The sequence below is a fragment of the Nycticebus coucang genome, chromosome 5 (assembly GCF_027406575.1).
Source record: "Nycticebus coucang isolate mNycCou1 chromosome 5, mNycCou1.pri, whole genome shotgun sequence".
In the NCBI taxonomy this organism is placed as follows: Eukaryota; Metazoa; Chordata; class Mammalia; order Primates; family Lorisidae; genus Nycticebus; species Nycticebus coucang.
Window position 1 is genome coordinate 132,848,446 of NC_069784.1, and position 24,596 is coordinate 132,873,041.

The following is a 24,596-nucleotide window of genomic DNA, read 5'->3' on the forward strand; positions in this document are numbered from 1 at the left end:
CATATTAGCCTCTGCTTGGTGTGTGAATGGAATTAGAAGTTAACATAGCTGGAACTTGGTAGAAATAAGATTCCTTTTCCCAGTTTAGATATTTTGCTTTCTTGTTTTCTCCTGTTTATTTTTTTAAAATATTCTAGAACCCAAATTAATCTTGTCTTTTTTAGAAGTAGCACTTAGGGTAGCTATACATTTGTTCCAGCTGTCCTCCAATTATAGAAATGTCCTTTGGATGTAGACTTGATTTCTGGAAGTAGTCAAATGTATGTTTTGGGGTCTAAAGTGACACACACACCCCCACACCAGTAGCCAAATTTCTTATGCTTTGGATCACTTAGAAAGGAGAGTTGTTTTCTCAGGGTCAAACTGTTTCTGAAGGCAGTTTCAGATGAAAATGGCACAAATGCTTAAGAACAGTAGCAGCTTCTTGGGGGTGATTGTAACCTTCAGAGAGAGAATGTTTAAAGGAAACTTTAATGTGGATATAGCTGTGGCCCCTATGGCCAGTTCAGATTGGTGCGCTTGTTACTTAACTGGCCCTGCGAACTGGGGAACATTTTTTTTAAGCGTGCCCTTCACTCTTTGTTGGGGGTATGGAATGTTTTAGACCCAGTTAAGCAAATAGAGTACCTATAAATATCACACCTTTTGGAGTCAGACTATTCTCTTCACCATATCGAGCTTAATTAAGTGACTGGCCAGTGAACAATCTGATTGTGTTAGGTTTCATTTACTGCAGTTTCCTACTCTGAAAGACAGAACAAGGTTAAAACTGGTGTATTAAGTAAATGTGGATGAGAGTTGTAGAATTCTTACAGACATAAAACACTCACGAACATTTATCTTCATGATCAGATTTCCTGGATTTGCAAAACCTGGAACGGAACAGTATTTGTTGGCCAAGCAACTAGCAAAACCCAAAGAGAAAATTCCCATCATTGTAAGTTTGTTTATTTCTGTTTGCTGTGTTTCTAATTAAGCTCTTTTATAATATGGTACCTTAAAGCCAGGAAAGTCATTAGTCTTTGGAAGGTATTTTTAAATACATTTAATGCCCCAACTAACTAATAAGATATGTTAGTATTGTAGGAATACTAAAGATAATTAGCATAAAATAATGCCTCTTGTATTCTTTAGATATTCATTACCTTTTATATTTTTAGTATTGAGAACAAAATTCTCATATTACATATTATCTTAAAATTTTTTTCTTTTATGTGCTGTCTTAAAGTATAATTTATATGCTGGTTTTTTTTTTTTTTTTTTTTTTTTTACCAGTTCTCTATGTTTAGCTAATAAACTCAATTTACACTTATATCTTTCTTCCCTGGCAAAGTATTTGCATGTTATCAGAGTTAGGTTCCTTTTCCAATATTGGAATATTCCAATATTCCAATATGTTGATATTAATTAGTGTTCTTTTCAGTATATCAGCTGCCAGGTCAAGATAAGGAGATACCAAATAGTAATAACATCATTAAAAATATCTGTTTAGAGTAACTCGATTACATAACACGGCCTAGGCCCTTTGTTTTCAGCCTGTATTTTGGTTGCTGATAGATTTTCTATCTAGGTGATATCTAGCTGTATATTCCCAAAGGAAATTCTGGAAAAGGGAACTGTGGCCGTCTTCTAACCCTACTGACTTAACTCCTTACCTGTAATATTGGGGAAAGGGTAGGGAGAGCCCTGAGTGTATCACCATGGACTCAGGCAAGGAAATGTCTGGTCTTACTCTGTAATCCCTGGGTCCTGGGAGGCTTGGTAAAGTTGCAGGAATGATGTTAAATTCTTAAATTACTTGTCCTCACATCTTTGAAAACCTTGAAATCTAGGGTGGTGCCTGTGGCTCAAAGGAGTAGGGCACCAGCCCCATATACCAGAGGTGGCGGATTCAAACCCAGCCCTGGCCAAAAACTGCAAAAAAAGAAAACCTCCAGACCAAACCACTGTAACCAAGAGCCCCTTTTAACCTGTTTCCCTCAAAGCAAATTTGAGGTAATTATCTTTTGAATTGTTATAGATTTTAATTTTTTTGTTTTCTCAGGATCTTTTAAATACAGAACTCTTTTTTTTCATTAAACTTAAAACTCCATAGAATTAAGAGCTCATGGCCCAGCCCCCAGAGTCTTCAAGGAGACATTTCATAAGCATGACCTGGTGGCAAGAGCCAAAGGTCCCAGCCTCTTTGCTGTCCCCCAAGTTTGGGTGGAACTGGGCTATGTATCCTCCAGGCAGGTCTGGCTGCAGAGTAAGAAGTTGAGGGAAGCCACCAAGCCTCCCGGAGCCAGGAGAGAACGGAGACTTTGTTCTCTGCTTTAAAAGTGCAGCAGACATACCGAGTAATAAAATATGTCCCATGAATGTTGGGGCCTGGTTGATCAGAGTCTCCACTTTTGGTCCCAGTTGCTGAGGTCATCGTGCAAAGTCCTGCCCTGCGGCTATAGGAGAGTTTCCTGGCTCCAGGCTCCCTCTGGGACAGCATAATAGTTCTCAGAGTAGTCTTTTTAAACAACTTGGGTCCTCAGTCACCTTCCTGGCTTAATAACCTCTGGATTGTCATAACCCAGCCCACTTTTTATCTCTTTCACCTTTATGAAGGCTTAGAACTGGGTATACCTCCTTTTTCCTTTTTAAATCTGTCTGGCCTTGTTGAGATCTCAGCCCAAACAAATCTCTCCTCCTTCAGCCCAATCTGCATGGTTTTTCTCATTTTCTTTTCACTTTCTTACTGTACTTCTTCTAGCTACAATAATATCTATTTTATAAGTTTCCATTTTCCCATGAATCTCTTTTCTAGAAATAGTGTTCCATTTATAGACCACATGTTTGTTTTTTCCCCTTATTTCTGAGTTGTATTTATTATAATTCAATTAATTTCCTATTCCAATCCAAGAAGATGACATATTCGCAATATAATGAGGTCTCCTATTGCTCTTAAGTATGTTCTTTGATAAGATCTACTGTCCTCAGTGTGGAGCTCTGAAATCTGTAACTGTGGTCAGAGTTCATGAAGTGAACAGTGAACCAGAGCCTGTGTGTGGGGCCAGCATCCAGGCTCCTGTGCAGCTGCCTCCATGGTCCTGCATGCAGTTTGAAATGAGGAGAAGAGCCAGGTGTGGGGCAGCAGACCTGGCGTTACCTAGCAGTGTCTGCCAGACATGGTCTGTAGGCTCAAAACTTGCAAGTTCTCTGTACTGCCACATAGAACGTAATTGGTTTCCTTACCTCATCTCCTGCCACTGGTTAGAAATCCAGTATAAGCCTAATTAGCCTCAGTTGAATTTTTGAAATTTTATCTCCTAGTCACAAATTAAAAAGAAGGCCTGTGGAAATGGAGGCACTTCTTTGGGCAAACCTTGCCCAGGTAGCCTAGTACCTGGGGACAGGAAGTGACCCAGCCCTTGTGCTTATAAAGTATAAGCAACCCCAAGAGAAAAGAGCTAGCCTGGTTCTTTTGAGATGTAGCACCTCCTCCCCCAATAGTAAAACAATGGCTGTCACACTGTAACCAGATTAGTCATTTCTAAAAGTATGATCCGTGGACCAGCTGCTCATCTGAAAACTGCTTGTAACTAATCTGCTATAAATACAGAAAATGAGAATGTTTAGCAAACTTGATAGCAATTTGACATTGTTGAAAAATCAAAACATATGATTTTATATTTCCCAAAACTATCCATGGTAGATGGGAAATTATTTTTTAACTAACCCCTCACATACACCTTGAGACAGCTAGACAAGAGAGAGACACCCACACGCACGCGCGTTGTGCTCCACCGACCCTGAAGGAAGGGAAGTTGGTGTCCCTCACTATGGGCTGAGCTGCCCATGTAGGGAGCAGAAGGGTTTAAATATAATACCAGAGAGCCTTTGTAAGGTGACCACCCAAGGGACTATAACAAACTGGTCACCATAATGGAGGTGGTCAACATCAGGAACTAGGCCTGCTGTGCTGATGGGTACGTGTGGTGCATGTCCAGTCTGGGAGATGATTCGTAGGTCAACTAGGGAGGTTCTTCTACTGTGTCTAACAAGAATAGAGACCATGATATGACTTCTCAAAGAAGAATAAGAATTCCCCTCCAAAGAACTTTCAGTTCTAAAAAGAATTAGTTTGCTGATTTACATCAATCGTATTTACTATTTTTCCATGTAACAAAATTAACTCTTCATGGAACCTCGTGTAGGTTGGAGACTATGGCCCAATGTGGGTTTATCCTACCTCTACGTTTGACTGTGTGGTAGCAGATCCCAAGAAAGGATCCAAGATGTATGGTCTGAAGAGCTACATCGAGTATCAGCTAACACCTACTGTGAGTCCCCAGCCGCCAAAACAGAGGCGCTCTTGCAGCACCGCTTGCCACTTGCTTTTTGTTTGTTTTCAAATATAGTTGGCATTGGTAACTTTTTCTTCTCTTTCCCTTATTTTGTAGAACACTAATCGATCTGTAAACCACAGGTATAAACACTTTGACTGGTTATATGAGCGTCTCCTGGTGAAGTTTGGGTCAGCCATTCCCATACCTTCTCTCCCGGACAAACAAGTCACAGGTGAGTGTGTGTAACAGTCAACTCAGACTCCAGGCAGGCCATGCTCCAGTGAGTCCTCGGGATGGAAACAGGAGTTAGATAAAGCTCTGCAGAGGGAACCACCGTGTGTTGTGTGTGTATCTGAAAGTCACCTACACATCTAACGAGAATGGTTCATGAAATTTCCTGTCACATCCCGTATGCATCTCGTGTGTCTTGAATTCCAGTAGTGTGTTGTCTCCATTGCTTTATCCTTGCCTACAAAAGAAATACGTGCATTTAAAAAAAATGTGAGGGCGGCGCCTGTGGCTCAGTGAGTAGGGCGCCGGCCCCATATGCCGAGGGTGGCGGGTTCAGACTCAGCCCCGGCCAAACTGCAACAAAAAAATAGCCGGGCGTTGTGGCGGGCGCCTGTAGTCCCAGCTGCTGGGGAGGCTGAGGCAAGAGAATCGCTTAAGCCCGGAAGCTGGAGGTTGCTGTGAGCTGTGTGATGCCATAGCACTCTACCGAGGGCCATAAAGTGAGACTCTGTCTCTAAAAAAAAAAAAAAAAAAAAATGTGAAAAATGACATCTGAGAAAACAGAAATGATCCACTTAGGCTCAAATGAAAATAAAAATGTCTGACACAAATGGTGTAAACAGGCTGTGCAGACCAGCTGTGTCGCTGTCATTAGAAGCGTATAAACAGTGGGTGGAGGCACAGAGCTTCTAAGTGTTAACAAAGGAAGGCGCCTGGTTTTCTACTTAATTTATTATTAGACACTCTGTTTTCTTTTTTTGTAGAGACAGAGTCTCACTTTATGGCCCTCAGTAGAGTGCCGTGGCCTCACACAGCTCACAGCAACCTCCAACTCCTGGGCTTAAGCGATTCTCTTGCCTCAGCCTCCCGAGTAGCTGGAACTACAGGCGCCTGCCACAACGCCCGGCTAGACACTCTGTTTTCTTATTTAAAATGTCACACTTCCCTTACTCCCCCCCCTCCAAAAAGAAAAGAACTCTTCTGGTAGATAATTCATGGTGTTAACACTGTATAAATATGCAGGGAGAAAGGATTTGTCCAGGTGTCTGGGGACTGTCATGGTGTAGTTTATATCCCTGGCCTTGTGTAGAACCTCCTGCTGTGTATATATCCCCCAGGACCCAGCATGTGCGTCTTAGAGCAAAAGCTGTAACAAACCTTCTGGCTTCAGAAGGTTAGAAGGAGCATTAGTATAAAGCTAGAAAGTTTTCAGGTGAATGAGCTAGTAATTATGGAAGGGAATGAATTGAGGGTAAAACAGGTCATGAAAATCAGAGCCAGAGAGACCTCTAGGAGAGGGGCGGAGACATGGAGAGGCTGACCTGACCCCGGGAGAGAAAACACGGGATCAGAAGGGAGGATTTTTCCCCAGAGGAGACAGAGACAGTTTAGCTTTCACATGGTCAGAGCTGAGGTAGATAGTCCAGGGAACAACTGAGATCGCAGGGTTGTGTCTGGGCACTGTGATGAAGTCTGTCCCTTGAGCCAGGACCCACGTGTGCCTGCCTTCTGTCCTCAGAGGTAGGCATTTCCTCTGCACTCTATAGATGAGGAAACAGAGATCCCGCTAGGTTGCTAAAAAAGGGATCTGAACCTGATCCTGAAGCTTTCCCTGTGTATGTTTTGAGATGTGGACCAGCATATCTTTTTTTAGGCAGAATTAGGACCCTTACAGTATTACTTTCCTTAAAACTTTATATTTTATTTTGTTTTATGTTTTTCCCTGAAGTTTTTTGTGGAGATGGAAACGTTTGCTTCTAAGGGAGTTTTAATTATAGTATTTCGCAAAATGTTTCAAAAATTTCAAATTGTCCCAGCAGAATGAGGTGTGGGGCTGCACTGCTGGGTAGATAAGTCCTCACAGTCCTGCTGGGTGACCCCTGGTAGTCCTCGTGGTGCTGGGGAAGTGGGCTGGAGGCCACCTGAGTGTGGGCTCCTGCATCCCCGGCCTGCACCCAGCTTAACTCACGGTCCCTCCTTTTTGATGTCCTTGTTGCTTTAAATCACAGCTTTCTTTTTAAAGATTTAGATTTCTTTCCATGAAAACATCAGCCTGCCTTTTAACTGTCAGCGTTCAACTTGGTACTCTTCTTTATCAAGTTGGTTGTCCCCATGAGCCGCACAGTGTTTAAAGACCGGGATTGAGGGGCTGTCTCAGGGCTGCAGGAATTTCTCTTTTAGGTTTCCATACATCATGTATCCTGAATTAGATAACTTAGCACCATGTTCAGACATGGTAGAGTCACAGTTCTCTTTTTGTACTTAGATTTGTTTGTAGTCATGGTGCTCCTTCCATACTAAGATTTGTTTAAAAAAAATAAGTTCAGGCGTGCTTCCAGGGGGTCATAGAAAAGGAAGAAAGCCGAAGCCCCTCCGTGTGAAGAATGCTGAGCTTTGACTCGCTGACCGGGACGTGTGCCGAGGAAGCCGGAAGGCACACAGGAGCTTCATTTCCCCTCCCCACCGATGGTCCGTGCATAAAAACTCCCTCTCCCCTCGCCCCTGGGGAACAGGAAAAGGATTGCCAAGGAGATGTCATGACATTTCTGTGGACTCGATAATCCACGAAAAACTTAAAGTTAACATATTTTTTTATTTGTTTATGTATTTTGTTCTTTGTAGAAATAATATTGAATGAATCTGCTTTTATTCCTGGTGCCAAACTGTGATATTCACACTCTCCGTGAAAACCTAAGTGAGGTTCATTGCAAACAGGGAAATGTGAGTTCCTCCGCCTCCCTTTTTTCTAATTCTCTGGAACAGGTTATGACCATCTTACCAAATATAAAGGAACATCTGAAGTCGTAGTTTGGAGATAAACCAGCTGTGGTCAGAAGCATTTTCCTGAAGGCAATTATTCAGTAAAATAATCATTAGGTGCCAACCAGTGATTGGGTCATAAGTTCTTGGTATGATTCGCTTGCTCCTACAGGGGAGTTGATGATCTCTTAGTCCCTGCAGACTTCCTGGGTCTTTTCTACCTGAAATGTATCATTTTCTTTCCAAGATGTGAGGCTTTGATTCTGCATCACTTAAGTTTATGTAGTATTTAATCTCTTCTAAGAAGTATAAAATTTGAGATAGCTTAAAACAGTAGGCGTCTGGACCCATTGTGCTGTTCAAGGGCCAATTCTTAAGGCAGTAAGTTTTTAATATGTGGGTCCATAACATTATTCTTGTTATAAGACTTACACTTACTCATATTTTTTTTAGTTTGTTTGTTTATTTATTTATTTTAGAGATGAAGTCTGCTATGTTACTTAGGCTGGTATTGAACTCCTGGGCTCAAGTGATTCTCCCAAATAGCTGGGACTACAGACACACGCCATCATACCCAGCTTGTACTCAAAATTTCTAAAGGAAGTTAAGGCTGCATTTTTTTTTTCTTTCTTTTCTTTTTTTTTTGAGACAGAGTCAGTCTGTCACCCTGGGTAGAGTGCTGTTGCGTCACAGTTCACGGCAACCTCAGACTCTTGGGCTTACGCGATTCTCTTGCTGCAGCCTCCTAAGTAGCTGGGACTACAGGTGTCCTCCACAACGCCTAGCTGGTTTTTTGTTGTTGTTGTTGTTGTTGTTGCAGTTGTCATTGTTGTTTTAGCAGGCCCAGGCCGGGTTCAAACCCACCAGCCCCAGTGTATGTGGCACCCTACACACTGAGCTGTGGGCACCGCCCCCGGATGCCTTTTGAATTAATTTTTGTATAAGATATACTGTGTGGTAGAGGCTCATTATTTTTTGCATCTTGATATCCAGTGGTTCCTATACCAGTTGTTGGAAAAACTATCCTTTCTCTTATGAATTTCCTTTGTGCCTTTGTTAAAAAAAGAATCACTTGACTGTCAATGTGTGAGTTTATTTCTGGATTCTTTTCTGTTCCTTTGGCTTACGGGTCTTTTTGTCATTGTCACACGATCTTGATTAGTGTAGCTTATGGTGTGTCTTTAAATCAGGTAGTAGGAATCCTACAACTTGGTTCTTTTACAAAATCATTCAGGTTCTATTTGTTTAGCCTTCCCTTATAAATTTAAATGTCAGTTTATAGATACCTGTAACAACTTACGCTGGAACTTTGATTAGAATCACATTGATTTACTAGGACATTTTCACATCTTGAGGTCTAGTCTTCTCGTCTATGGATGCAGACACATTCCATTTTCAGTAGTGTGTTGTAGTCTTTAGCATTCAGATTCTGCATATATTTTGTTAGATTTACTGTAAGAATTTCATTGGGGAGTGCTTTATTATAAATGTTATTGATTTTTGTCCATCAACCTTTTATCTGTTACCTTACTTAATACACTTACTAGTTCCAGGAGCTTTTTTGTGGATTGGGGGGGATATTTATTTATATTATTAAATCATAGCTGTGTACATTAATGCGATCATGGGGCACCATACACTGGTTTTATAGACCATTTTACGTATTTTCATCACATTGGTTAACATGGCTTTCCTGGCATTTTCTTAGTGGGGGGATTTTTTTATGTAGACAATCGTGCAGTCTTAAAATAGAGAATAGTTTCATTTCATGCTCTCTAACCTGTGTGCCTTCTATTTCTGTTTTTGTCTTAGTGCCATGATTAGGACTTCCATTGTGATGTTGAGTAAGAATGGTGCCAGCCCCATATGCCGAGGGTGGCGGGTTCAAACCCGGCCCCGGCCAAACTGCAACAAAAAAAATAGCCACGCATTGTGGCGGGCGCCTGTAGTCCCAGCTACTCAGGAGGCTGAGGCAAGAGAATCGCCTAAGCCCAGGGGTTGGAGGTTGCTGTGAGCTGTGTGACGCCATGGTACTCTACCAAGGGCAATAAAGTAAGACTCTGTCTCTACCAAAAAAAAAAAAAAAAAAGAAGGGTGAGAGTAGACATCTTTGCCTTGTTTTTAGTCTTAGAGAAAAAAGCATTCAGTCTTGCACCATTAAATATGAATTTGGGGTTTTTGTAGATGTCTTTTTATCAAGTTAAGGAACTTCTATTTCTAGTTTACTGAAAGTTTTCTTCAGGAAAGGATGCTGAGTTTTATCAAAGTGAGCGTACAATTTTTCTTTTTTACTATTAATACAGTGAATTACCTTGATCAGCTTCCAGTACCAAACTAGCCTTTCTGGGGATAAACCTTACTTGATGCTGATATATTATTCTTTTTATATATTGCTGGATTCAGTTTGCTGAGGATTTAGTCATGAGGTTATAGTTTTCTCTGTCTGATTTTGGTATCAGGGCAATACTGGTCTCATAGGATAACTTTGGAACCATTGTGTAGAATTGATATTATCCTGTGTTTGGTAGAATTACTACTAAAATCATTTGGACCTGGAGTTTTCTTTGTAGGAAGGCTTTAACTATGAATTAGATTTCCTTAATAGACATAGGGCTGTTCAGGCTGTCTCTTTTAGTGAGCTTTGGTAGTTTGGGTCTTTGAAGGAATTTATTTCATATAAGTTGTTGGATGTGGGTTTAAAATTTGTCCATAGTATTCTTTTATACTTTCAAGAACTATAAGGTCTGCAGGACAAATACTCTCTCATAACTGATTTTGCTCATTGTCATCTCCTGTTTTTCCTTGGTTTTATTGATTTTTCTCTATTGTTTTTCTCTTGCATCAGTTTCTGTTCTGTTATTATCTCCATCTTTTATTATTTTTTCTTGTTTTTTTTTTTGAGACAGAGCCTGAAGCTGTCGCCCTCAGTGGAGTGCGGTGGCATCACAGCTCACAGCAACCTCCAACTCCTGGACTTAAGCGATTCTTTTATTTTATTTTATTTTTTTGTAGAGACAGAGTCTCACTTTATGGTACTCGGTAGAGTGCCGTGGCCTCACACAGCTCACAGCAACCTCCATATCCTGGGCTTAAGTGATTCTCTTGCCTCAGCCTCCCGAGTAGCTGGGACTACAGGCACCCGCCACAACGCCCAGCTATTTTTTGGTTGCAGTTTGGCCGGGTCCAGGTTTGAACCCGCCACCCTCAGTATATGGGGCTGGCGCCCTACCGACTGAGCCACAGGCGCCGCCCCTTAAGCGATTCTTTTGCCTCAGCCTCCCAAGTAGCTGGGACTACAGGTGCCCACCACAACGCCTGGCTATTTTTTGATTGTAGCCGTCATTATTGTTTAATGGGCCCGGGCTGGATTCAAACCCACCAGCTCAGGTCTATGTGACTGGTGCCTTAGCTGCTTGATCCGCAGGCGCTGAGCCTTTTTCTTGTTTCTTAATATAGAAGCTTAGATTATTGTTTTGAAATTTTCTATTATGAGCATTAAATGCGACAAACTTTACTCTAAGTACTGCTGTTGCTGCATCCCATAAATTTTGATATGTTCAGTTTTATGTTCATTTGGTTCAAAATATTTTCTGATATCTCCCACAAATTATTCTTTGATCCCTGTTATTTAGAAATAGTCATCCCTCAGTATCAATGGAGAATTGATTCCAGAATCTCCTGTGGATACCAAAATCTGTGGATGCTCAAGTCCCTAACGGCATGGTAGTTGCATATAACCTATTCATATCCTCATGTATATTTTAAATCATCTCTAGATTATTATAATACCAAACACAAGGCAACTGGTATGTATAGTATTCACAAGGGACTTTTTTTTTTCATGAACATATTTTTGATCTGAGTTTGGTTGAACCCTTGAACACAGGGGGCCAACTGCATGTTTCATTCCCAAATATTTGGGCATGTTCCAAATTTGTTTTTAGTTTTTTGACCTCTAATTTTATTTTGTTATTCTCACAGAACATGCTTGGCATGATTTTAATAAATTTATGGGTGCCCCGGCCCGCAGGGAATTCAGCGGGGACCTGGGAAACAAAGGGGTCAGTCAAATGAGGGGACAAGAGACACGAAAGAATGAGAGCAAGAGTCTGATCAAGCTCTGAAGAGTTTATATTTCAGCTGGACTTATAAGCACACAAACGAGGAAGTAACTAAGGGCTATTCCTAACAGGGCGGGGAGGGGGCTAGTTTCTGGAAAATTACTAGGAGAAGGACCCTAAGGCGGGGGGTGCATTTTTGAGGAGCTATGCAAGGGGAAAGTACCGTTGCTGTTTACGGTTGAATTCCTGAGAATAGTTTGCTCGTAAAATCAAGATAGCAAGGGGCATTTTTGTGATATGTTTTGGCTCCCGGCATATGGGTATTTGTTTTATGGCCTTGCATGTGCTCTGTGTTTCACATGTGCTGCAGAAGAACCCGTGTTCTGCAGCAAGTGGATGGAACGTTTCGCGTGTCACGCAGGCCGAATTGGCGGGTGGTGCTGTTCAGGTTTCCACATCCTTGCCAGTTTTCCTTCTAGTTCTCTCAATTATTGAGCACAAGGTATTGAAATCTAACATTCTTATTATTGGACTGTTTCTCCTTTCAGTGCTGTCCTTTTTGCTTTCTGTGTTTTGAGGCTGTCTCGTTAGGTATACCTGCAGTTTGCCGCATCTTCCTCTGGTAGCCCTTTTCCCACGTACCTATGGAACGTCCCCTGTTGTCTCTGGTAAGATTTCTTGTGTTAAATATTAATACAGCCACTTCTTACAGTCACCGTTTGTGTGGTATATCTCTTCCCATCATTTTACTTTCAGTATTTGTGTGTCTAAGTTATGTCTCTTATGGGCAAGATGGTTGGATTTGACTTTTTTATGAAGTCTGATATCTTTGCTTTTGATTAGGGTTTTTAGACCATTTGTATTTAATGCAATTATTGGCATGGTTAGGTTTATATTTACCATTTTCTTATTTGTTTGGAGTATCTTTTTTTTTTTTTTTTTGAGACAGAGTCTCACTATGGGCTTAGCAATTCTCTTGCCTCAGCCTCCTAAGTACCTGGACCTACAGGTGCCCGCCACAAGGCCTGGCTATTTTTCTGTTGTAGTTGTCATCGTTGCTTAGCTGGCCCGGGCTGGGTTCGAACCTGCCAGCCTTGATGTATGTGGCTGGCACCAGAACCACTGTGCTACGGGCGCTGAGCCAAGGGGTGTCTTGATGGTTCCTCTGTCCCTCCTCTGCTGGCTTTTCTTTGTATTAAACAAAGGTTTTCCAATGTACCATTTTAATTCCTCTCATTTTTTTAAACTAAAATTTTAAAGTTTTTTTTTTTAGTAGTTACTCTAGAGGATACAATATGCATCTTTTTTTAAACCTCACAATGTACTTTAAGATTTACTCAAATCCAGTAAATGTAGACGCTTTTCTCCTGTGTACCTCTATTCCCTCGTGTTACACTGTTGTGAGCATACATATTACTCACGTAGAAGTGCAGCAGTATAGCTTGATAATCGCTGCTTTCTATACTGGTTATGTCTTTTATAGAAGCTGAGGGGACACATTGGAAAAGTCTTCTGTATTAATCTGCAGATTTCTCGTGCTGACTCTGCTAACCTGCAGAGTCTTTTGTATTAATCTGCAGATTTCTCATGCTGACTCTGCTAACCTGCAGAGTCTTTTGTATTAATCTGCAGATTTCTCGTGCTCCTTGTTTCTCTGCAGATTCACGTTTAGTCATTTCCTTTCAGCCTCAAGGACTTTCTTTAATATTTCTTAGAATGCAGGTCTGTTGTCAGTGAGTTCTCTATTTATGTCTTGGTCTGTCTTTATTTTGTCTTTACATCTGGAGGAGGTGTCCTGGTCTGGCGTCCCTGTGTCCCACAGTGAGTCAGCTGTCCCTTCTCACACATGCACACCACCATACGAGACCAGGCATTTTTCACTGGCTGCTTTCAAGATTTCCTTTTTTTTTTTTTTTTTATCTTTCAGTGGTTTAATTCTGCTTTATCTAGATCTGTGTGTATTTATCCTACTAATACATAGTTCATTGAGATTCATTGAGCTTCTTGGAGGTGTAGATTTAAATTTTTTATCACATTTGAAAAATGTTCTGCCATTATTTCTTCAAATATTTTTTCTGCTTCTCTCTCTCTCCTCCCTGTGGGACCCCTTCATTATAAGCAGTTGGTACACTTAATGTTTTTAGAGGCTTGTTCATTTTATGTTAGTTTTCTTCGCTCTGATCTTCATGTTAACTTTCATTTATCTTCAGATTCATTGATTCTTTTTCCTGCTATGTTGAATCTTTTGTTGAACCTCTATAGTGAATTCTTAGTATTAGTTACTGTACTTTCATTCTAGGATTTCCATTAATTTCTACCTCCCCCTTGAGAATCTCTATTATGTTGATGGCCTGGCTTATTTTTCCTCAGTTATTTAAGATGACTTCCTTTAGTTCTTTGAACATATAGAACCTACTTTTTCTGCCACTTTGGGTTTTTTCCCTGCTAATTCAACATTCGAGGACACTTAGAGACAGTTTCTGTTGACTGCCTTTTTCCCCCAGTATGGGTCATAGCTTGTGTTTCTTTACATATCTCTTAATTTTTTATTGAAACTTGGACATTTTGGGGAACATATTTAGCCACTCTGAATTCCGAGTTTATTTCCTAGAAGGTTTTTTCTGCTTTATGTCTATTAAGTAACTTCCCTGGGCTAAATCTCACAATCTGTCTCCCCTGCAGCTTGGTTATTTTTATGTTTATTTGTTTAAGTTTGGCTTCCTAGAGTTTACTTCTGGTGGAGTGGTAGTAAACCTAAGGTTGGTTGAACAGAGGTTGTGCTCACCCACCTCGAGCCAATAAGGCTCTGCCCTCTGTCGACCTGGCTGTGGGTGGGCAGTGGGAGTGCGGTCAAGGCTCGGGTCGTTTTCAAGTGATTCTGTCTTTACGTCCTACTGCCCACTTCTGTCTCCTTTACTTGTGTGCGCAGCCTCAGAGCTGGCTGGGAGTATGTGGCCAGCTTAGACCCTGTCTGGTCTCCACTGTTTACACACAGCTTCAGCCTAGAACATGCGTGGCTCAGCCAGGCAAACTGGGCTGGTAGGGCCATTGGGCCTCCCTGTTCACCTGCCTCTGAGATTGTCATGGCCACTGACACCATCACTGAACATGGGCATCTCCCTGCACCTGGGATCAAGTGGGCCTCCTTCCACCCGGCAGGGAAGTCTTCACAGCCAGCTCCCCCGGGCAGTGCCTCCCTGCGGACCAAGTAGGGGCAGGAGGTGCACCACAGGGGACACGGGGCAGCCCCAGATGCCATGCGCTTTCACTGTCCTGCCTGAAGTTCGGGACATAAACCCTTCTCGAATGGCTGTTTGCCCTTGATTGACTCCTGAGCACTGACTTGGCTTTTGTCAGTGCTGTGCAGCTTTACAGTTGCTTTGGGGCCACAGGGTGAGCTGAGATGATCTCACTTGGCCAGAGCTGGAATTTCCACCTCAAGAAGCCTTTCGGTGAGCGGTAATTTTTGTTTACTTGGCTTATAAAAATTCTCGATCTTCGTTCAATGTTTGGTACATCATGCTTGGCAAGCTAATTTTCTACATTTTAAAACAGAAATAATCACTTATTAAGCATTAGTACAGTCCCAAGTTCTAGAATAGCACTCATGATTGGAATACATTTCCTCATTGCAGTCATGGAAAAATTTCTTGGCTATTTTCAGTTTAAGTAATTTAAAAAACAAAATGGAGAAAAAGCTATGGCCCTCGGTTACTTTTCCTAAGCATTAAATTTGAACTTGTACATTTATAGATTATATCACATTTGGATACATTGTTATAAATACAGTGTGTCATGCAGTTTGTGAGGATGACATTAAATTCCATTTATCGCTTCTTTCTTGCCTTTAGGGATACATGTGGACGCACAAAATTGGGCTAATGTTAGTTTTTCTCATATTGAGATAGGATTTACTATTAAATTTTTTTAACACTTTAGGGCTCCTTAAAGAAAATAAGTTTCAGGCTGTGATTAGTCCTGTCACAATTAAAAGATTTGTTAGTATGTTAAATTGAAATTTCATTCTTAAAAATTAAGTCTATTGGATCTTCCTTGTGAGCGTTTGAGCATTCACTATGTTTCTTGTTTTTAGGTTAGTGAAAAATCACTGTTGTTTGCTTTTTTTGTTTTTTTGGAGACAGAGCCTCAAGCTATCAGTTTGGGTAGAGTACTGTGGCATCACAGCTCACAGCAACCTCAAGCTCCTGGGCTTTAGCAATTTTCTTGCCTCATCCTCCCAAGTAGCTGGGACTACAGGCACCTACCACAATGCCTGGCCATTTTTTGTTGCAGTTGTCATTGTTGTTTAGCTGGCCCAGGCTGGATTCAAACCCGCCAGCCTGGGTATACGTGGCTGGTGTCCTACCCACTGAGCTACGAGCACTGCCTCTTTTTTATTTTATTTTATTTATTTATTTTAGAGACAGAGTCTCATTTTGTCACCCTGGGTAGAGTTCTGTGGCGTCACAGCTCACAGCAACCTCCAGTTCTTGGGCTTAGGCGATTCTTTTGCCTCAGTCTCCTGAGTAGCTGGGACTATAGGCACCTGCCACAATGCCTGGCTCTTTTTCGTTGCAGTTTGGCCAGGGCTGGGTTCGAAACTGCCACCCTCAGTACATGGGGCCGGCACCCTACTCACTGAGCCACAGGCACTGCTTTATTTTATTTGTTTGTTTATTTATTTATTTATTTTTGAGACAGAGCCTCAAGCTGTTGCCTTGGGTAGAGTGTTGTGGCATCACAGCTCATAGCAACCTCCAACCCCTGGGCTTAAGCAGTTCTCTTACCTCAGCCTCCCAAGTGGCTGGGACCACAGGCACCCACCACAACGCCCAGCCATTTTTTGGTTATAGTTGTCATTGTTTGGCAGGCCCAGGATGGATTTGAACCCGCCAGCTCTGGTGTATGTGGCTGGCGCCTTAGCCGCTTGAGCTATAGGTGCCGAGCCCGGTTGTTTGCCTCTTACTAAATAGCTTTCTGCCAAGTAGCCAGTAGCCATATAAATGGTTTTTCAGTTACGTACAATAATAGTAATTCACTTTATGTAACTCGTGGTGTGTCTCTGCAGGCCGCTTTGAAGAGGAATTTATCAAAATGCGCATGGAGAGGCTCCAGGCCTGGATGACCAGAATGTGCCGGCACCCCGTCATCTCAGAAAGTGAGGTTTTCCAGCAGTTCCTGAATTTCCGAGATGAGAAGGTAGCATGTTTTGTTATTACGGTCTTAGGGTCTTAGAGGACATGAAGAGTTGTCACGTTCACACCAAATTTACGTCTGAAAGGAGTCAAATCTGTGTTGGTTAGTTCTCACTCCTCTGATGACAGCACGGAGACAGAAACCTAAATCCCAGCCATGGGAACTCCGTCATGGCCTGTGAGGGGCTGGTGCCAGAAGGGAGGGCAGCGTGGGGGATGTGATAGGGTAAGCAGTTTTGTCCTAGGTGCTTAAAACTAGAATGAGACCCCAAACTAGGAAAGGCATTGCCAACATGAAGCGAGGGATCAGAGTGACTCTCATCTCTGATCACTGTTGCCATCACGAGGCAGTAGCCTTATGAAAAGAAGGGTGGGGTCAGAGGGGAGCCATTCTGCTGGGAGCCGGGAGGCTTTTCCAGACCAGTGGTTGTGAGTCCAGAGTAAATGCTCTCTGCTTGTCCCATGAGCAGTTATGGCAGACATTCTGCCAGTGGTCATCTGTTCTTTATTTAAATCAAGAAAAAGTTGTCTGACATCTGCTTTGAAAATAGTTTTCACTCTCTTGGCTTGGCGCCTGTAGCACCGTGGTTACGGCGACGGCCACATACACCCAGGCTGGTGGGTTCAAACCCAGCCTGGGCTAGCTAAACGACAATAACAACGGCAACAAAAAGATAGCCGGGCGTTGTGGCGGGCGCCTGTAGTCCCAGCTACTTGGGAGGCTGAGTGCTTGAACCCAAGAGTTTGAGGTTGCTATGAGCTGTGATGCCACAGCACTCTACCCAGGGTGGCATAGTGAAACTCTGTCTCAGGGGGGAAAAAAAAAAAAAAAAAAAAAAATATATATATATATATATATATAATATATATATGTGTATATATATATATATATATATGTATATAGTTTTCACTCTCAGTAAGCATTTACCATACTCCTGATTGTATCATTGTGTTCTCTAAAGTCCAAAGACCTTTTTCTCCGTAATTTCTCTTCTCTCATGACAAATATTGCATATTTTAGAAAATACTCCAAAGAATAAAAGCAGGAGGTACCTCAGAAGCAATAGCAAATTCTAAATATATCATGATTCTGGAAAAGAATTACGAAGTTACTTTTGTATTTTATCACATAATAGAATATCGTATGTCCTGTTGGAACTTTCAGACAGATTTACTTGCTAAACTTGGTCGTACTTTTCCCTTGTTACGGTGAAACATTCACAGTAAGTCTGTGCTCTGTCTGTTTCCAGGCAGATGCATATACTTTACACGGTCACAATATTTGGGCCTTAGTTTCAGTTACTGCCTGTTTCTAAAATTGATAGGCTCTTGTGCTGTAGTATATGTCATTGGGTGGGGAGTTAGAAAACATTGAAATGCTTCAGCATTTCTTTGTGAATTTGTTTATATTAATAATTTAGTCTTGCCTTGTGGGCTATTCTAGCAAACCCTAGTTTTTCTGGTGAAACGTGATAGTCACAGTATTTGTGTCATGAAGTTATATAATGTGAAGATAAGCTCTTTGATCAAGTTGAGTTGAAGAAATGTTTTGTTACTTCGTAGTGATAGAAAAACCACACGGAACCTTCCAAGTGTGTTGTCCTCTGGGCCACAAGACTCTGACAAGGGCTTATTTGATTGATTTGCCAAGGGTCTGATAAAGAAAGCACTTCTAAAGATTGCATGGTTGGGTTTAATAATAAATCCCAGATATTGGTAGTTTTGTTTTTGAAGCCTGCCACCTTCAAAGATTGATCAGCTCACCATAAAAGTGGTATAAGAGGAAAAAGAACAGTTGGAGTCAGAGCCCTTGAGCTCTCCTGTTAGCTCCAAGTGAAGGTATTTAATCTCTTTAGGCCAGAATTTGTTTACCTGATAAATGGCAGTGTAGAACTGGTTAAAACTGTGAGCCTATGGAGAGTGCTTAACTAATGTAAATAAATGGTAGACCTAGAAAGTACCAGAGAATCTATGGAGAAATTATTAGAAATAAGTGGTTAGTAAGGTAACTAGACACAAGACAATGTAAATTTATCAGCAAAAACAAATTGAAACTCTAAAAAACCTGCCACTTACAATAGCATCCAAAGTATGAAATATTTCAGAATAAATACAAAAAAAGTAACAAAAGACCTGCCTAGAAAACTATGAAGCATCATTGAAAGACATAAGAGAACCCAAAGAAATTTCCTGATACTACGTCTCATGAATTTATAACAGTAAAGAGGCCGTGTATTTGCTATAGCCTCAGAATCAAGGACGAAAGATCCAATAGGCTTCTAGCTATGCTGCTTTTAGGGAAAATATAATGTGGATTACATACTGGGGATTCAGAGAAAAATATAAAAGTCTTGGGATGGGTTCAGAGTATAATCTAAAAATAAATGACTTTCTTAAAAACAAGATGCCATATGTAGAAAATCGAAGTACTGAGAGTAGCCAAGGTGCTGCTAGAAAAGAATGACGTAGGAGGACTTTATATCATAAAGCCAAAGCATTTGAAGTGCGGAACTGGCTTAACGCTGGACAGCCCAGTAGAACAGAAAGCCCCCGGGCTGAACGAAATGAGGTCGCTGCTACAGTCATCCACAGTTGATTTTGTTAGGGTTAATATCAGTGGTGTGGTTGGGTTTTTTAAATAATACCTATCTCTGAAAGATACATAGTGAAGTATTTACAGGTGAAATGGTTATTAGATCTGAGATTTCATTTAAGCCGAAAAATAAAAAAATCCCCAAACCAGAAAACAAAGGTGGAATGGAGGAGAAAAGCTATAAAGCAAGATTGGCAGCTCCCGGGAGCAGCAGTAGGCAAGTTCACGGGCCACGGGTCTCCTGAGGAGTCACAGCAGGACGTCTGGAAAACTCCTGCTCTTGAATATTGATTGAAAGTAATGTGCTGAAACTTTAGCCAAAGGGTTATGCTTCCAGAAAAATCTCAAAGCGAAGTATTGCAAGCAAAAATAGTATGTTAGATGGGGCTCTAAAGGTGAGGCTGGAGAGATTTATCCAGTTAGTGTGAAAGTTGGAGACAAAGCTGTCTCAGAACACGGAAGCACCGAGGATGCCTGGAGACAACAGTGATCATTTCTTACTTGGAGGCCGTGACTGACGTTCTTGGAAAGTGTGTAGAACTATGGAAATGGAGTGGCGGGAAGCTGCCGAGACGCTGAAGCTCTGGGAACTTTGAGCGTGAGGCCCGGCAGTGTGAAGCTGAGTCTGTAGGCCTCACTGCACTTTCCTCTGCTTCCGGGTATGTTTCAAAGTTTTCCTTGTATAAAGTTTTCCAAAGCCAATTCCACATGATTCACAGATCCAAATGTGAAAGGCAATTCAGTAAAGCTTCTAGAAGGTAACAGAATGGCTTCATATCCCTGGAGTAAGGAAGGATTTCTGAAATAAGACTCACCAAAAAAAAGACTATACAGAGGAGATGGATAAATTTAGACTGCATTGAAACTAAGAACTTCCTTTTTCAGGAAAGCCGTGTAATTTTATGGGAATGACTACTAGTGTAATAGAATAGATGAACAAATTGGGGGACGTTCGTACAGCAGAATACTATATGGCAGTGAGGGGTTGGACTTCGGCTATGAACAGCAGTGTGAATATGATCCCTAACCAAGGTTGACGAAAGCTGGACTCAGAAGAATGCGGATTGTAGGGTTCTTTGCTGGTTGAAAAAACTAACCAAACAGTGAGTTAGGATGCGTGCTTAGGTGGTAAGCTGTAAGCAAAGCATCTCAGTCTCTTTTGTGCTGCAATAACAAAATACACGAGACCAGGTAATTTATAAAGAACAAGATTTTATTTCTCACAGTTGTGGAGGCTGGAAGTCCAAGATCAAGGCAATGGCATCACACTGGCCATTAAGTTTTAACACGTGAATTTCAGAGGGGCATTGAGACCATAGCAGAAAACAAGGCAACGAAAACTGTGAGAGTGATGGTTACCTTGGGGGGAGGGTGGCAGTGACTGGGAAAGGACATGGGGGCTCTGGGAAGCTGGTTCTTGCGTCCTCTTTGTGAGAATCATTGCACTGTTTATATTTGCTCGGGCCCTTTTCCAGGTATGGGTGTGTCTGTGTGTATATCTTAAAGGAACGTATTTTTTAAAATAGCCCCTAATAATTGACTCCTACCTTGTATTTTTAAAAAGCATTTACTTTTTTTTAGAAAACAGTTTCATTTAGGTACAGGGTGTGTTTATATTCGATGTGCTTGTCTCGGTAGCTGTTAGGAAAGAAATGTGACTGAGTCAGTTTATTCTCAAGAGACTGGGTCCCCTACGGACCATTCTGCGAGGCGAGGCTTTCTGTGTGCAGAGGATACATGTGACACGTGCAGAGGGGACGGAGTGGGGCTGCCTCCTGAACATGAGGGAGGACAGCACTGGCAGGGAGCTGAGCCCATCGGTTTGACTCCAGGTTTGCGTTGTAATGTTCTCATTTACAGGAATGGAAAACTGGGAAGAGGAAGGCTGAGAAAGATGAGCTGGCAGGAGTTATGGTATTTTCCACCATGGAACCAGAGGCACCTGACTTGGACTTAACAGAAATGTGAGAGATGCTGTCACACTTTCCTTTTTCTCAGTCTGTCTCCCTCTGTGACTTCAGGTCTTGGCCAGTAGAGTCACAACCGCAGTTTACATTGTCAGAGTTTACGAAATGAGTGGGGGTTGTAGTCAGGTGACAAGAGAAACATCATTTGTACATGGAAATCCTGTCTTCCTAACCGTAATATCAGATTAAAATCTGCTTCCTTGAAGAAAGTGACTTCATAGCTGACAATGAAATACAATGAAACCAAATGGCGTGAGGTCACTAACACCCAGGTAATACTCAGCAAAGCAAAAATCTCGAACATGGCCTTGAAAGGAGCAAACTCCAATCTACGTTTTCTGAGCATTTTTAAAATCTGTTTTTAACCATTTAATTTTTTTTTAATACAGGTTCTGTTGAAACTTTGGAGTATTTCCTTTTCTGTATAGCCAACTTTGTGGACACCCTGTATAAGGACTAATAAGAAATCTTTCTCCCTCCCCCACTCCTGCCCCTCCTTCCTTCCTGAACCAAGTCTCACTCTGTCGCCCAGGCTAGAATGCAGTGGCATCAGCCTAGCTCACAGCAACCTCAAACTTGCTATCCTCCTGCCTCAGTAACTGGGACTACAGGCATCTACCACAGTGCCTGGCTAAGTTTTCTATTTTTAGTAGAGATAAAGTCTCACTCTGGCTCAGACCAGTTTCAAACTCCTGAGCTCAAGTCATCTTCTGCCTCTGTCTCCCGGAGTGCTAGGTTTACAGGTATGAGCTGCCATGCCCGGCCAAGAAATCTTTCTTTTTAAGAAGTTTTTTTTTCTTATCACAAAAAAAAAAAAAATTGCCTCTGTTACAAAAAATAGCCAAAGAAGCATACACACAATCTTTCAACTACCGCGAGAGAAAATCGTTGTTAATGATGGTTTATGTTTACGTTGTACCCTCCTCTGGATGCATGTTGTTATCGGACAGATTATTTGTTTAAGCAGAAATGACCTCACAGTATATACATTGTTTTATAATCTGCTTTTTTCATTTAAAAGTGTAGTGTGATGGTCTTTTCAGGTTGGTAAATATACTTTCTACGTCTTTAAAGACTGGATGTCCTCAGTATCACTGGGTGACTGTTTTCCAGGTTAATGTCTGTTACGTTGAAATACTGGCTGGAATCAATGAACAGCTACTGCACAGCTCATGTTACTGTTTCTAGTGATTGGAATTTCACTAAATATGGTATCTAAGAAATGATTTTATTTAGTTCCTAATAATTTTAGTTAAAATTCACAAGGAACAGAGGGGGCAAAGGAGGCAAAGTTGAATACAGCAGGCACCTGCGTCCCCCTGACCACTTCCTGCCTTTCTTCCTCCTCGCGTGGCTGATGGCTGCCTGGGCCCAGAGAGCAGAAGTGCGATGCTGTTGGGAAGTTCACCAAGGCCATGGACGACGGCGTGAAGGAGCTGCTGACCGTGGGGCAGGAGCACTGGAAGAGGTGCACAGGACGTAGGTGTCATTCCTCTCAGCGGGGTGGGCTTTGAGCAGGTGGAACCTGCCGCCTGAACAGAGTGACTTGTGCCTGTAGCTGCTTCCCTGAGCTTCTCCCTCCAGTTCAGCACTAGAAAACTGACTAGCAAAGCTGGAAATCTTACAAGAGATACCATATTTGCTTTATAATCTATGGAAAATTAATCTATTTGCACGTTTAAAGAGTGCTGGTGTTTAGTTTGACTTCATGATTTTACCTTTTAATCTTTATCCTTTATCCTAATCTTTATCTTTGGTAAGATACTGTATGTTTGACTAAAGCCATGGTTTTTAGGAAAAGCCAGTGTAGTTAAGTAGTAGAAAATTGTCATGTGAGTCAGACAGGGAGCATTGCTGAGGGGAGAGTGGTACTGTCACTCATGGGTTTCCGACACTCCTCTGTGTCCCTGAGAATATCTTGCCTCCCTCCCTTTCATCTGTTTGGACACTGTCATTCTGCAGAAGCATTCCTGCCTGTATTCCCTAGAACTATGCAGCTCTGTTGTCAAATACCCCAGGGTAGAAAAACATAGTTCAGCTGTGGAGAAAATGACAAAATGCTGCAGGACAGTGCCCGTTAGGCCCCAGTGCCCGAAGGCCACAGAGTGACAAGTGTCAGTCACCGACAAGGCTGGGTGGCCGCTGAGTTATGTTCACACAGATGCTGGACTACTCAGTGTTGGAATTTTTCTCCCCCTATATCTGTCCTGCCCTTGTTGGTGGCACTAGCGGTACCCCCCCGCCCTCCCATGTCTGGATGAACAGGTACTGCTGGTCTATCATGAAGAATTTTCTGGCCTTCAGCTTACAACATGCTATAAAAATATTGGTTGTATTCTGTTATTTTTTAAATTAAAAAATGGCTTCTACTTTGAATTATAAAAGAAATATAGACCCACTCTTATATTAGTCCTCTGATACTCAGTATAGGAAAGATGTAAAGGTTTTTTTAAGGTGGTATTTTTCCTCTAAAAAAAAAAAAAAGGAAATAATCAGAATTTGAAATGAACAAGAAACTAAATGTGGGATGACTTGTGGATGAATTAATAAAAAGGCACAGCAAAGGCAATAGCAGTATCAAGATCTGTTATCTCCAGACCAAAAAGCCTCACATCAGGAGTCAGCAAACTATGGTCTGCAGGCCAGATCTGCCACCTATTTTTGTTAATAAAGTTTTATTAGAACACAGCCACACCCATTTATTTATATATAGTCTGTGGCTACTTTTGTACTACAGTGGCAGAGTTGCATAGTTTCAACAGAAACGTTTGGCCCCAAAAAGCCTAAAATATCATATTTAATGTCTGGCACTTTGCAAAGGAAAGCTTGCCCAGCCGTGCCTTACCTCTGCCACTGGCCAGTTGCAACCTTTGTCAATAGCACTGCCAATAACCGACCACATTCTTATCTACAGAACACGCTTGGGGGCAGATTCCAGTAGAGATAAGTTTTTTCTTCCCTGGCAAGGCAATAGGATTCTATGCTTTAAATTAAGAACTAAGCTTTAAAAAAAAAAAAAAAATGTATACAAATGGAGCTTCTAGAAAACATATTCCATGTGGAGCCTTTGGTCACAGAGAATGACTCATGAACAACACGAGTGACACTGTTCTCTAAAGCTTGAACAAAGGGGTTCAGTGTCAAAAGTCCCGGTGGTTGTGAACTCTTACAAGGCCATCACAACAAATCATTTTTCTAAACAAATCTGTTTGTTCTTTGAAAGCTGTTTTTTTTTTTCCCAGAACATGCACATCTCACCAAACTCTCTATGGAATCATAAAAATCTGGGGCTGTGATTTCTTTCAAGAAAATTAAATCCCTTATGTCTAACATCTGGTCAACTCCATGTCTCACATAATCAATCCATAGGGCCAAATTTATAAAATAGGCATAGTGGTGTGTAAGGCTGCTCTTTTGGGAGGTGGAGGGAGAGATTGAGGCCTTTGTTTACAATTTAATTCAGGCATATC

General features: G+C 41.6%; 1 protein-coding gene across 2 annotated transcripts in view; it reads left to right on the forward strand.

The window, feature by feature from the left end:
• SNX9 (sorting nexin 9) overlaps nucleotides 1-24,596 on the forward strand; it is a 111,753-nt gene that overhangs the window by 72,446 nt on the left and 14,711 nt on the right. For both annotated transcript variants that reach the window (XM_053592772.1, XM_053592773.1), the window contains 6 exons: nucleotides 853-937; nucleotides 4,188-4,313; nucleotides 4,434-4,551; nucleotides 16,440-16,570; nucleotides 21,020-21,123; nucleotides 22,502-22,605. In XM_053592772.1, coding sequence (XP_053448747.1) covers nucleotides 853-937; nucleotides 4,188-4,313; nucleotides 4,434-4,551; nucleotides 16,440-16,570; nucleotides 21,020-21,123; nucleotides 22,502-22,605 — 668 coding nt within the window. The remainder of the gene's footprint in view (nucleotides 1-852; nucleotides 938-4,187; nucleotides 4,314-4,433; nucleotides 4,552-16,439; nucleotides 16,571-21,019; nucleotides 21,124-22,501; nucleotides 22,606-24,596) is intronic.